Here is a 13,483-nt window from a genome sequence, read left to right on the forward strand (position 1 = left end):
ACAGTATTCCATCTTATCCGTCTTACGACTGCCGAACTAATAGAAACCTGATCTCAGGCGTTAAGGCTGGGTACAACCTAAATTACATCACAATACATATATATCGCCACTAGCGTTGCTCGCAACAGGTGAGCGTCTAGGCGCCTCCCGTCCGTAAACTTCATGGTTCATTCATCGCGCTTGCGCCTGACCGCTGCGACCGCCGCTCTCCTGGACCTTCAGTGTTCTGGTCCGGTACGCTTGACGTTCTTGCTGCTCTTCGCCATCCGTTGGATCCTCGTTAATGATGCCAGCTTGTTCTCCGGTATCCCAGGGTGCTGTCAATGTAGTCACCGACACTTTGCCACGCTGGCTAGGGCCGCAAGATCTTCATTACACCCCGGTGCTCCTGTTGACGCTGATAATACGGTACCGGCACAAACGGCACCCGTGACCGCGTCTCCAGTACCTTCCGTCGCTGCTGAAGCGTCGGTCGACACACCACAAGGTTCCTCCCGTGATATTGCATCTTCTGCTGGGACCAACGAGAGTTTGATGACGCTTGGAGCCGCTACGGGGCGCGCAGTAGGAATCCTGCCAGATCCATTCCGGTGGTCGTATGATCCAACGTTGGTCGTTTCATCGACATCAAGCTGGCGGCTGCTCTTCGCATCGTGATTCCTTTCTCTTCAGCTTCACTGGCGGCTTCTCTAGCGAGTAAACTTAATCGGAACGACGTACGGTAGCCGGCCACACACTAAGCGGAAGCCCATCCATGGTCACATCGCCGGAATTCCCCAGCCTCAACCCGACGACTCGCCATGATGCAATCGTGTCGCACCAATTCTCGTTGAGGGTTCCCACAGTTTTCGCGCAGGCTACAGCAGGTACCGCTGCCTTGAACGAGACTTACATGTCGGTCGTAGCTGTCCCAGATCCACTCGTATCTCCTCTTCATCATCAAATCCATGCATCGTCGCAAGCCGAGGTCCGGCGCACGGGCGAACTTCTTCTACGTTAATATCGGCGTCCGAAGCCTCGGTCACCCTCCCTTGAGCTTCATCCTTTTTAGTTTCATCTGCTGAGGTGCTGACCGAGGCATTCTGACATGGCACTCCATCGTGACTCGTTCACATCACATGTAATATGCAAATTCCAGTAATTACCTTCGTCTGTCACTGCGAGCTGGATAGCTCTCGCAGGCAGTTGAATCATCATCTCCAGTAGCTTCTTTTATCTACCATCGCGAGCTGGGTAATCCTCGCGGGCAGTTCAATCGTCGTTCGCGTATGCAATTCGTCAACGACTTGGACCACATGCAAATATTGTGCTGCGTTCCCCACTCGTGCAGGTCACCACCCAAATTGAGTAGGCGTTCGTCTGCAATCATGTCATCATCTCAGGTACGTTCCGCTTCCAAACCTCGACCGGCCCTCCACCGAGGATCAGCACTCTTGTCTTGTGTTACCTCGTTCCATGTAGGGCCATATCCGAGTTGTAGGCATCAGTCGAGGTGTTGGTAGAAGCGCCTGCGCATACTCGATGAGACTAATCTCGTTCAAGGTGTGCTCAGAAACGTCGCTCGCGATGGCATCATCTTCAATAGACTCCTCTGCAACCATAGCATGCATGACCGAGATATAGGTCGTCTCCAGTAGTGGCTCAGGGTCGTCAATCGAATCGTCGCCAAAGTCCTGGAAATCAGTGTCAGCTTCAGCGGCGTGGGTTCTGGCTTCCGTAGGAGCGTCGTTCGGCCTAGGATCATGTTAACTCTAGTCGACTTCACTACCACACACCGCAGCCGGTGCTTCAGATGGACCAAGGCTTGGTGCAGCGGCTCCTGTCGGTAGGACATCTGATGCCGCTGGTTCCGCCTCTGCTACCTCGTCATGGGCGTCCTCCGAATCATCGTTCGTCACACTATCGCTTTCACGCATCTAAACAATGGCTTCCAACGCCTCGGCCGAGACGTTCACCGCCCTCTGGTCGGTATCATCCTCACCATCATTCAGCCTCGCGGACGTGCAAGTCGGTTGGTATAGCGGCGGCTCTCCATGCGCTTCCGCGACATCCAGGGCGACGGGTTCGTCATCCGAGCTTTCGTTCGGCACACTGGAACGTGCTCCCCCACCTGCGCCGGCTTGAGCAACGCCGACCGAGCCTTCACAGACCCTGGAGGCGTCGCCATAACCATGTACGTGGGGTGACGAGTACCCACCACCCATCGGTGCTAGTTGGCGGCCTCTAGGCCAGTTCGGTGCATCCGGCGGCCTTGTCAGGATCTTCCGCGGCATTGGGTAAGTTCTGCGCTCGGCCGCAGGTGGCTGTTCCGCCAACCACTGCTCGTAGATACGACGCTCTCGTCCTAGCAGAGTCTCATCACGACTCGTTGAGAAGGCTAGTACTTGCCACTCCTTGTACTTGTTGGAGTCCAACCTTGCGTAACCGGTCTCACGCGGTAGTTCGCCATGCGGTACCCAGAGCACCACTGAGTCGTGCTTGGTGCACCGTGCCGCCTTGGCGGTTATATTGGTGAGTCGTACCCACGTCGGCTGCCCCCGGCGAAGCCTCATTACGGTCGGCACTAGCTTGTCCGTGCGCCGTACCCACACATCGTACTCCGAACGAGATAGCCGCTGGCGCGGCAGTCGAAACTCTCGCAACTCGCGACCGGGGACGATTAAATCCTAGGTCGGCCCACTCGAAGGCTGCGTGCCGTAAGGTTCGTCATCCACAACACTCTGCGACTTCAGCAGTGGTACCATGACCTCGTCTGGAAGGCGTGCGGTGCCATAGAACAGATCCAGCCGGATTCCAGCCGGGATTATAAAGGTCATCCCAAGGACCACATCCACTCCGGCACTATGGTCCATTATCCACATTTCATACTCTTAGACCTGCTCCCACCCGAGGGGAATCTTGACGAGCGCCCGTCGCTGGGTCTTCATCACCCCTGGGTTGATGCCGCGGACTTTGAGACTTCGTCCGTGGTCCCGGACTTCCCGCACGCGTAGCCGCTTGGCGAAGCTGGCAGAAAATCACGCTAACAATCACTCCAGTGTCGAGGAGTATCCTCGTTCGTGCGTCGTCCACGGCGCCATTGACCAAAGCTCTCATTCGCTTCCTCTTGTCGTATCGTTGGGACGACCACCACCCCAGTCTCTCGCCGGGCAGTAATTTTACCGCCCGAACGAGACTCCGAGGTGGTTCCCTGATCTGGGCTAGACTTGTAATCAAAGCCTCAGGTCGGGTGTCCATCACGTTCATCATCATCATCTTCATCAATACCAATCTCAACGAGAATTGCGTCTCGGATCTCTCCATTTTCCGTCGGTTTCACAAGTTCATTGTTCTTCAGGTCGTCAGGCCGTTTGCTTTCCCCCATGAACGCGAACAGATAGTCCGCATCAACAGCAGGCTCAGCTAACTGTGGCAGCCCGATTGGGACCAACCCAGTTTCAGTTGGCGGGCTGCCTAGTTTAAGTGACTTCCATACACCAGGCTTTGCAGCTCTGGCGACAGATCCTTCTTGTCGACCTTGGACTTCAGGAGCTTGGTGAGCTCGTGGAGTGCTTCACACTTCCCAGCGTCGTGCACCTGTTTACACAGTTTGCACCGCCGGTAGCAGAAGTGCACCGAGTGGGACGGGCTTCCGCACGCGGCACACGGCCAATACACCTCGTTCGCGGTTGGACGAGCCTCCTCCGTTCCTGAAGCGTCGGTTGTCAGACCGGGCGAACGTTCCATCGGCTGCGGCCCTGCGCTCAGCGTCGTTAGCGGCAGGGACATGTCGAGCAAACTCGTCCGAGTCGTAATCGGTGTCTGAATCCTCGTCCGAGCGTTGGTCGTCCGAGTACTGGCGCTCGTCCTCGAAGTAATCCTCGTTCGCCTCAGCATCACGTCGGGGGGCGTACGAAGCCTCGTTGCGTACACCGACCGAGCCTCTGATGTTCCATTCCGCCATCACATCGGCAAGTGTGTCGACCAAATTCACAGCGGTGACCTGTCACGTCGGTCACGGCGGCGGACGTTGTCACGTTAACGTCGTTCGCGGTGGTAGCCACTATGAGAATCATGGTTCGAGCTTGCGTCGCGACGGCGAGTGACATCTTCACTCCGAGAGCGGCGTAACGACGTAACGACGATTCGCGAGTGACGTAACGACGATTCGCGAGTTGACTTGCGGTCGCGGTGACGCAGAATGTCATTAATCATGTCTTCGAGGTCATGAATGCCCTTGACCATGACATGACACAGACGCTCTTCTAAATCTCGGTCGTCGCACGTAACCAAGAAGTGTTCGACGTGGTCCTTCGCGTCACGATCCCCGTGCTCAAAGTGCACCCCGGCGTTGCGAGCGTAGCCGTTGAGCCGGTTGAGGTAGTCACATACATGCTCTTTGTTCTCTCGTTTGGCTGAGTAGTACCGAGCCTTTGCAGACTGGGAGAACTTCGAGCGGTAGTACTTAATGAATGCCTCGCACAGCAGTTTCCACGTGCGTCTCGTCTTGCGTGGAAGCTGGCGGAACCAATACAAAGCCCCATCTCTGAGCTTGAGTTCGAACGGCATGCACCACTCGTTGGGCGGCGCAGGTGTCCCCCTCATCTCGTAGACGAACGTTCGGAGCCACTGCATGGAGTGCTCGCTCTTGTCGCGCGTCCCGAAGAACGATTTGATGTTGCACAGAGGTAGATGCGTGGTAATCTCGAGCTTCGGGGTTGAGCTCTGATTGTCAGTCGCGCTCAGTCCGCGCACCTGACGAGCCAATTCGCTTGGCAGGTCGACCACGTAACAGTCGGACCCGAGATCATCGTCACTGTCTGACGAGTCATCTGGGAGGTCGTAACGGCGGCTTGACCGGCGACCGGTTGCCCCGCGCGTACCAGGCGTTGCGGACGAAACCTCGGTCTCCCTAGCCAGACGTTCACTACCGACCGTAGATCGTGGGGTTATCATGTGCGAGTCTTGCATGTAATGCGAAGCATCTCCCTTGACTGCGAAGACTCCGTCATCCGTGGCTGCCTTCCGAGGGGTCGCTGGTAGCGGGACCTTGGAGGGGTCAACCGCTCCCGGGGCCGAACGAAGCTTCGTTGAGCCTCGGTCTACCACCCCAAGGTCTCACGAAACTTCTTCCTCCATTTGGTAAGAGCCATGGCGGCGGTGGTTGGCGTCCAGCTCGCGAGTGCAGCCTCTGTCAGGAGAATCTGGGGCTCGCACCCCATTGCACGCAGGAGGTCCACAGTGTTCTGAGCGACCTGCCGAGTGCTCGTTGAGTTGATCGGCGTTGCCAAAGCCCCTCCGAGGTCCGTCCAGATGGACTGGCGGACCTGCTTCGGGGAGAACAACTGCATCCACTCACTTTTGGCCTTCATCAGCTCCAGGCATCGGCCTAGAACCTTGTTGGCCGCCGGCGTATCGCCGTTGAGGGCAGGACGAGTGCCAACCGGCTTGGAGGTTGCCCCTCCAACCGTCACCGAGGCTTTGAAACCCTCGGTCGTACTGTCATCCGCGTCGCCGACGGGTCGGGGCCCGGCATGTCGTAGAACGTTTCGGAGCGGTCGCGGGTGATCGACCTCGATCCTCCACTGCGGCCAGCCGACACAACCGCGGCTTCCGAAGTCTCGGACATCACAGTCCTGACATCCCTGTCATCATCTTCGTCATCTTCTTTGGCGTCCGTGGAATCAATCGCCGTGTCGCAGCTCGCCGAACGCTCGTCGATCGACTCCATCCAATCAGTCGCTGGGGTCGAGAACGAGCGTCCGGAGCACACCGAAGCCTCGTTGCGCGTTCCACTCGACTTGACCGGGGTTGCTGGTACCGCTGACTTGACCCCCCTTCGCCATCTTCTCACTTCGTCTTCTTCTTCGCTTCTCTTCTTCATCTTCTTGCTCGTTGGGGTAATAACCTAGAACAACCCAAATACACAGAAGGTCGCACCAATCCCGGGTCGCGGCACCAGTTGTGGTGTGGTAATACCACTAAAATTCTCTTCTACCAAAACGTATTAGAGACACCAACAATACGCTAACCCGCAAAGGTAAGCGCTTATTGGATCAAAACCTGGAGGCCAGGAACGATCCCTTACACCGGGTCCGTTGCAAGCGTCTCTGTGCACCTTAGGTTATCTTTGGTCAACCCAAAAACCTGTACCACTAGCCACGAGCTAAGGCTAGGATACTATGTAGCGCTTTCGCGCAACCCCACTGCAGTCCCTCAGAAAGGAAGGATACCGGCATGTTAGGCCTTATACAGGGGGACCAAGGTAAAACCTCGGTAGGTAGACTAATACACTCAGGGACACTCTAATCCCACAAATATATACTGAACGATACTCTAATACCGTTCCTGCCTCTCCAGCCACGCCAACTCTTGGCGCTGCCAAGGAAACTCTCGGTCAATGCACGATAAGCTCTCCGACAGGCATCCACACGCAGCCGAGCGTGTCCAGGCACTACAATAAGCTAGCACCACTTACCGAAGTCGGACTTGACCCTTGTTGGCTTTGGGGGAAGACTGTCTTTTTATTACTGAGTTTTCTGAGGCCTTGGGGGCCTCGTTCTGGTCATCCTATGATGAGCCCTATGTCCCTATACAAATATCTAGTGTGAACGACGGCAATGAGGCGATCCAGGACACATCAAATGACGACCGCGGCTACACTAATAAGAGCGGCCGAAGTACGTAACTAAATGCATCTGTACCAAAACGTAGGCACCATGAAGCCTCGGTCGGGGTTGTATTAGGACCCGACGAGGCTCCGGCCACTAACCGTCACTCTAACGAGGATAATGTCGTCAGCTAAACCAAAACAGTCACTTCCATCTCGCACTTGGCTGCTCCTTGATTGTACCTTGATTCTTGGGCGACGGGCAATCGCTCCAGTAATCTCCATTTTCCGATACCACATCAGCTAGAGCACCTCCAGCAGAGGATGGCGACGGCCGCGGCGCCCCAAGCGCCCGCTTCGTCATCCGACGCGGGAACAAGGCCCAAGCCGCTCATGTTGAGCGTGAAGACCTTCGAAGGCAAGGAGGGTGAAAGCTTGATGCTTTGGACCCGTGAGGTTGAGGTGGCTATGAGCTCAGCTCTACTCCGGACGGAGTCGCAGCGCGTGGCACTAGCTATCTCGAAGCTTGGTGGGCGGGCGAGAGAGTGGGCGCTAACGTCCGGGACGTCGGTCGAGGTGGCCTTCCCGACGTGGGACCAGCTGAAACAGCAATTGTCCCGAGTGTTTGATCCGCCTAGCGAGGCGTATCGCGTGCGCTCACGCTTCCTGGCTACTCGGCAGAGCACGAAGGCGTCGGTGGACTACGTCCAAGAGCTGAGAATTCTCATTGCAGGGATGTCTGCTGACCCATTGCCGGAGGCAGTCACCGTTACGGTGTTCATGGAGGGCCTTCGCACTGGCGTTGCCCGGACGGAGGTGTTTCGAACCCATCCAAGCTCTTTTAAAGAGGCTGTGAGCGTCGCATTGAATGCGGAACACAACTTTAAGTCGTCGCGACTTGGGTGGAATGCGTCTTACGCTAGCGTGTCGAGTGGTCCGGAACCCATGGACCTCAGCTATGCTGAAGACGAAGAAGACGAGCTTCGTGGTGCTGAGCAGCGTCGCGGTATCCGCAGATGCTTCATCTGTGGTGACACCCGTCACCTCCGTGATGGGTGTCCGCTGCGCCCCCAGCGCCAGGCTTCGTCAAGCGGCTCTTCGAGTTCGAGCCAGGGCTCGGGTTCGTCTCGGGGAAACGAGAAGTCCCAGTAGGCGCGGGGCTGCCTACTGGGGAAGAACTAAGTTCTATTGAGCCTCGGCGAGGTGGAGGTCGACAGGACTTAGCCCCGAAGTGAGCTGTACTCTCTAACACGGAACGTGTATGCAAGCCGGGCTTGCTAGTTGTCCAAGCTTGGGTGAGGGGCTTCACGAAGCCATGGACGATTTTGATTGATTCGGAAGCGTCGGGTAACTACGCCCGGCGTTCTACGATGGACGGAAGGCATCTTTATGCTGAGGCGCTGACAGCGCGCGGGAGTGACATCGTCACTGTTCGTCTCGCGACGGGCACTCGTGTCACGGTGCCTAAGGTCCCTGTGGACCTGGGCGTGAAGTTCTTGGATTTTGACAGCGTGGAACGCTGTCTGGTCTTACACCTCGATTCGAGATATAATCTCATCCTTGGGATGGCGTGGCTGGAACGCCACGAGCCTTGGATCGATTGGAGGTTGAAGACCCTTGGTGCTACGCACTTCTCTCCTGGCGGAGCATTGGTGAGTCATGAACCCACCTCAGCTAGGAAGCAGAAGCGCTTCTGGCGCGAGCACTGGACCGAGTCGGTCAATGTGCTGGACATCGGAGTTTCCGAGTTGGTGGACACTGAGTGTGTCGAGAACGAGCGTTCTGAGCGTGGCTCGCGGACGGCAGGTGGAGCGACACGAATTCCGCTGAGCGGGTGTGCACCTGAGGGCGACGCCCTGCTGTATTCAAGTGAAGACGAGGTCGGCATGAAACCGAGGAGCCATGGGGCGCGGCCCGGCTGTTGAAGGATGTGGAGCGGCACTAATTCCGCTGAGCGGGCGTGCGTCAGAGGGCGACGCCCTGCTGCGTGCTAGCGAGGGCGCGGTCGGCACAATGGCGAAGAACATGGGGCTTTGCCCGGATGAAGATCGTCGAGTGGCACGTAATCCACTGAGTGGAGGCTGCGGATAGTGCAGCTCTTCGCTGAGTGTCGGTAAAGACACTGTAGCTCCCCAGGAGCTGAACGAGGTGGTGACACCTGGCGTCAAGACGCACGCGAAATCACGGAGCTCTTCAGGGCGGACGGTGTCCATGAAGAGGAGGCAGCGCCGCAAAGCGCTGGCTGCGAGACGCAATGTGTCTGCGATCTCACGAGTCGAGAAGGGCGTGTCGAGCGGTGAGGCTCCACGCGAGAGCGAGCAGCTCTATACACTCGTGAATGGAGTGACGGGCGACGTCGACGGAGGTATCAACCTCGACGACTTGCCCTCACTGTCTGCTCTCCTGGAGCTGGACGAGATGTCCTTGGCCGAGTTCGGCGAAGCCTTGAAGGCTGGAGACTTGGCTGAGGTAGTGGTCATACGACCCGAAGAAGAGTTGAACTCGTCCTCGCCACTGGATGAAGCTGTCCTGGAAGCCACCAAGAAGGCGCTGAATGCGCGGAGCGGATCGGCGATCCTGAAGGACCCGTCGAATCCCTTGTATCAAGTGGTAAAGGATTACCAGGACGTGGTCTCAAAGGAGCCGCCCTCGGGGCTACCTCCGGATCGAGGTGTTCGACACGAAATCGATCTCGTTCCGGGAACGAAGTACTGCGTGACGAGGCAGTGGCCCTTGTCGAAGAAGCAGTGTGACGTCATTGACGCGTTCTTCCGTGCGAAGCACGAGGTGGGCATGGTGCGTGAGAGTATCTCCACACTCTACGCCGACATTCTGTGTCAGAAAGCCGAATGGAAGTGGCGTATCGTGCATGCTTTCAACAAGCTGAATGCCGCTACCATTCCGGCGCAGACGCCGATTCCTCGGAATGATGTTCTTCAGAACAACATGACAGGATGTACGATGTACAGTGCGCTCGACTTGGTCGATGGATATTACCAATTGCTCATGAGGACGAGCGACATTCCTCTCGCTGCGGTGAGTACTCCGAGCGGCATTCTCTGGGAGTGGTTGGTGATGCCCCAAGGGCTTTCGAACGCGCCAGCGACGTTTAATCGTCTTGTGACGCAGCTCCTCAGGCCCCATCGGGCGTACGCGCAAACGAAATTCGATGACATCTTTGTCCACAGTCGTGCTGAGCACGGAAAGACTGATATGGAGAACCATGTGGAGCACCTGCGTGCTGTGCTCGAATGTATGCGTCAAAACAAGTTGTATGTCAACATTGACAAATGCGTCTTCGGAGCGGAAGAGATCCCTTTCTTAGGGTGCTTCATTGAAAAGCGTGGCCTGAGTGCCGACCCAGTCAAGGTCAAGGCCATTGGTGACTGGCCGGTTCCCAAGAACCAGAAGGATCTTCGCAAGTGGCTTGGCTTGGCCAATTACTTGCACAAGTACAGCGAGAACTACGCTGAGATGGCTCGACCACTCTCTAATCTCCTGAAGAAGGATGCGGAGTGGTTTTGGGACACCGAGCATCAAGATGCGTTCGCGGCCATAAAGGACAGTCTCCTTCATGCGCCTATTCTGGATTTGCCAGACCCCGCTCGTCCGTTTAGTACGCCTCGGACTTTGCCATCGGCTGTGCACTGCTGCAAGCAGACGCCGAGGGGCGCGAGCGCGTGGTTGCGTTCGAATCTCGCCAGCTGAAGGCTGCGGAGAATAACTATCCTGTCCATGACAAAGAGCTACTTGCGATGAAGTATGCGCTCGTCAAGTTCAGGGTGCACCTGTTCGGCTCTCAGCCGTTCGTGATTTACACGGATCATACGTCGTTACGCACCGCGACTCAGTCGCCTCACCTCTCGCAAAGGATTGCCCGTTGGCTGTCCTTCTTCGCGGAGTACAACTTCGAGGTGAAGTACAAGCCTGGCAGGCAGAATGTCCTTGCGGACGCTCTCTCACACAGGCCGGATTATGAGCTGGCTCATGTAACGACCGTGACTTCGTCATTACCGGATTTGATCCGAACGGCTTATGCCAAGGACGACACCTGTGTCGCGTTGCTGAATGCTCTGGGGAGCAAGGAGTTTCAAGACTCGGACATGGAATTGTCAGCGCGGCTGCGCGCGTGACTACACCGCTATTCCCTCGATGGCGGCCTGTTGTTCTACAACACTGGCCCCGAGGATACGCCCCGCGTGGTCATCCCTCATGACGAGGATCTGAAGTACCGCATTCTCTCTGAGGCACACGACACGCCGCTGGCCGGCCATCTACAGCTCGGTGAGCACCCACTACTGGTGGCCGAAGCTGTACAAGTGGACGAGCACTTATGTGCGCACGTGTGAGACGTGTCAGCGAGTGAAGTCGTCACCTCATGCTGCAGCGCCGTTCGCGAGTTTGCCTGTCTCTTCGGGCTGTTGGAAATCCATGAGTATGGACTTTGTGTTTGGCCTGCCGACGGACGCGGTGGGCAACACTGGAGTCGTGGTCTTCGTGGACCGACTGAGCAAGATGGCTCACATTGCGGCTGTGCCGGACACCATCGATGGTAAAGGTACAGCAACGCTGTTCTTGGACCGAGTGTTTCGACAACAAGGACTCCCTGAGTCGATTGTCTCGGACCGAGACCCCCGCTTCACGGGAAACTTCTGGAGCGCGGTCTTTGCGGTGCTTGGCACCAAGCTCGACATGTCCACGGCGGACCATCCACAGACCGATGGTCAGACAGAGCGCGTGAATCGCGTCGTCGAGGACGTGCTGCGCAGCATTTGCGCTGAGACGCCGAAGCACTGGAGCGCCATGCTGCCACTCGTTGAGGTTACGTCGAACAACGCCGTGCACGCCTCGACAGGCTACACGCCGTACTACATGAACAGCTTGTCTCATCCCCGCGTCCCGCTGACGCCGCCACGTGGTGACCTCGGGCTTGGTGGGGGAGGAGAAGCCGACTTAGCTGATCGGCTAGCCGATGTCAGCCCGGCTACTGTTCGTAAACAGTTGACGCTTTCTTGTCGACGCGTCTGAGTGTCGTACGACATGCGCGTAACGCAATGGCTGAAAGCCAAGACAAGCAAAAGGAACATGCAGATGCCAGAGGCAAAGGCAATGTTAAAGTTATGAGGTCGGGGACCTGGTGCTGCTTAACGCTAAGAACCTACCTACACATGCAGTGTCAGCCGACTTCAAGATGAAGTTGCGCCCGCGCTTCATCGGACCTTTCAAGGTTGTGGCCAAGAAGGGCCTTGCGTACACGCTCAATCTTCCGAAGAATATGCGGACGCACTCCGTCTTCTACGTGGGCTTGCTCAAGCTGTACCAGGACCCGATGCGGGTGCAGATGGAGGCACCGAGTGTGACGAGGTCACACGCGCGGAGGTCGCGGTCGTCGAGGACGCAGTCGCAGGCGTCGAGGACGTGGCCATCAACGCGGACACCGCAGGCACAGGCGGAAGAATCGGCCCCGGAGGTGCCGCGGGCACAGCGAGAGCCGCTAGTGCAGGAGGCGCAGCAGTCGGAGCCTGCATGCGGGCCAGGAGGTCGAGCTGACCCTGAAGCACAGCCTGCTGACGCTGTAGCTCCCCGAGCTCCCGGCCACGCTGCTCATCGCGGTCGCGATACTATCGCACCCAGCCCCAAGGTGGTCCCAGACCTCTCGAGGCACCTCGATCCATCGGGTCCGCTCGGCGAGCTCGTCGAGTTCGGTGGCAGTCCGGCCCAGACGCGCATCAATGTCATGGATGTGATCCCGAAGGCGGCTCGCCTGCTGCCGCGCCTCCAAGAGCTCATTTTGAGTCGCAAAGGGGCCCCCAGCGGCCTCCACCGACTCTGCTCGATGAGCATGGGAATCTGCATTACCATGTGGAGCGCCTCCTGGCGAAGCGGCGGTGCCGGGATCAAAACCAGTATCTGGTGAAATGGCGAGGGTACCCTCACTCCGAGAACTCATGGGAGTTTGAGGTACCCCTCCGCCAAGACTGCCCAGACGTCGTGGATGCTTTTGATCAGCTTGATCGCCAGCGCCCCGAGGTCTCAAGGCCGGCACGCCGGCCGTCCCGCGCTTCCCGGCAATTAGCTGGGGAGCTGCTGGGTCAGCCACATTGCTCCGAGGCTGACCTTGAGCCGCAGCGCTTACCCCCTCGCCGGAAGGAGCGGCTGGAGTGCTCGAAGGAGTGAAGCGCGCAGCGCTAAACTGGGTCTGCGGCTGTGTCTGCGGCTGGGCGAGTGCCGAGAGGCTGCGCTTGGCTCGGACCTTCGCGAAATCGAAGCGGAGCTTGCGTTCAATGCGAACATCCACTTCACTGAAGCTTGCTCGGAGAGCATCCATGGAGCTGAGCTTCCGGCTGTGCTCGGCCCAAGACTCGAACTGAGCTTCGTACTTAATTGAGTCTTTCCCCGGCTAAGTACCACCGGGTACGTCCGCATGGCGGGCACGGACTTCTGCTGGGATTGCAGCCGCAGCCTCTCGCGATACTCCGCGACAGTCGTAGACTGTGGAGTGAGGAGCCGCTCTCGCAGGGACGTACGCAGTGTGAGCTCCTCCGGAGTACGGGCCGCGGGCCCAATGGTGTGTAGTGCGGGAGACTGCTGGAACGCCTGACGACAAGCCTCCGCGGGGTCGCGAGGCCGGAAGCCGTAGTCGGCAGTGCTGGGGTTCGCCAGATGAACGGATGGTGCTCAGAATACTAGTCGGATTGGATGGATAAGAGCTGCCGGGAAGCCTTGATTGCACAGATCGTCATGGCACCTCTTACCACCACCTACTCCACTTACGCAGTTACAGCTGTAAGCATTGTTCCGAGAGTTCTTATTCTAAATCTTACTTTCTCCGTAATGTGTGTCAGATTCGGTACACGCTGTAAATTTGCAAGACATAACGACTTTCGCAGTTTT

General features: G+C 57.5%; 1 protein-coding gene across 1 annotated transcript; it reads right to left on the reverse strand.

Moving 5' to 3' along the window:
- Positions 1-1,424: 1,424 nt before the first annotated feature.
- PHYSODRAFT_320802 (hypothetical protein) lies at positions 1,425-5,863 on the reverse strand (the record flags this gene model as incomplete). The annotated part of the gene is made up of 11 exons (XM_009515913.1): positions 1,425-1,707; positions 1,776-1,858; positions 1,923-2,666; positions 2,742-2,841; positions 2,887-2,977; positions 3,241-3,406; positions 3,478-3,576; positions 3,638-3,982; positions 4,087-5,045; positions 5,102-5,426; positions 5,480-5,863. 11 exons carry the CDS (start codon positions 5,861-5,863, stop codon positions 1,425-1,427), a joined length of 3,579 nt encoding a protein of 1,192 aa, XP_009514208.1.
- Between the last annotated feature and the right edge of the window lie 7,620 nt (positions 5,864-13,483).

This window comes from Phytophthora sojae, assembly GCF_000149755.1.
Source record: "Phytophthora sojae unplaced genomic scaffold PHYSOscaffold_1, whole genome shotgun sequence".
Lineage (NCBI taxonomy): Eukaryota > Oomycota > Peronosporomycetes > Peronosporales > Peronosporaceae > Phytophthora > Phytophthora sojae.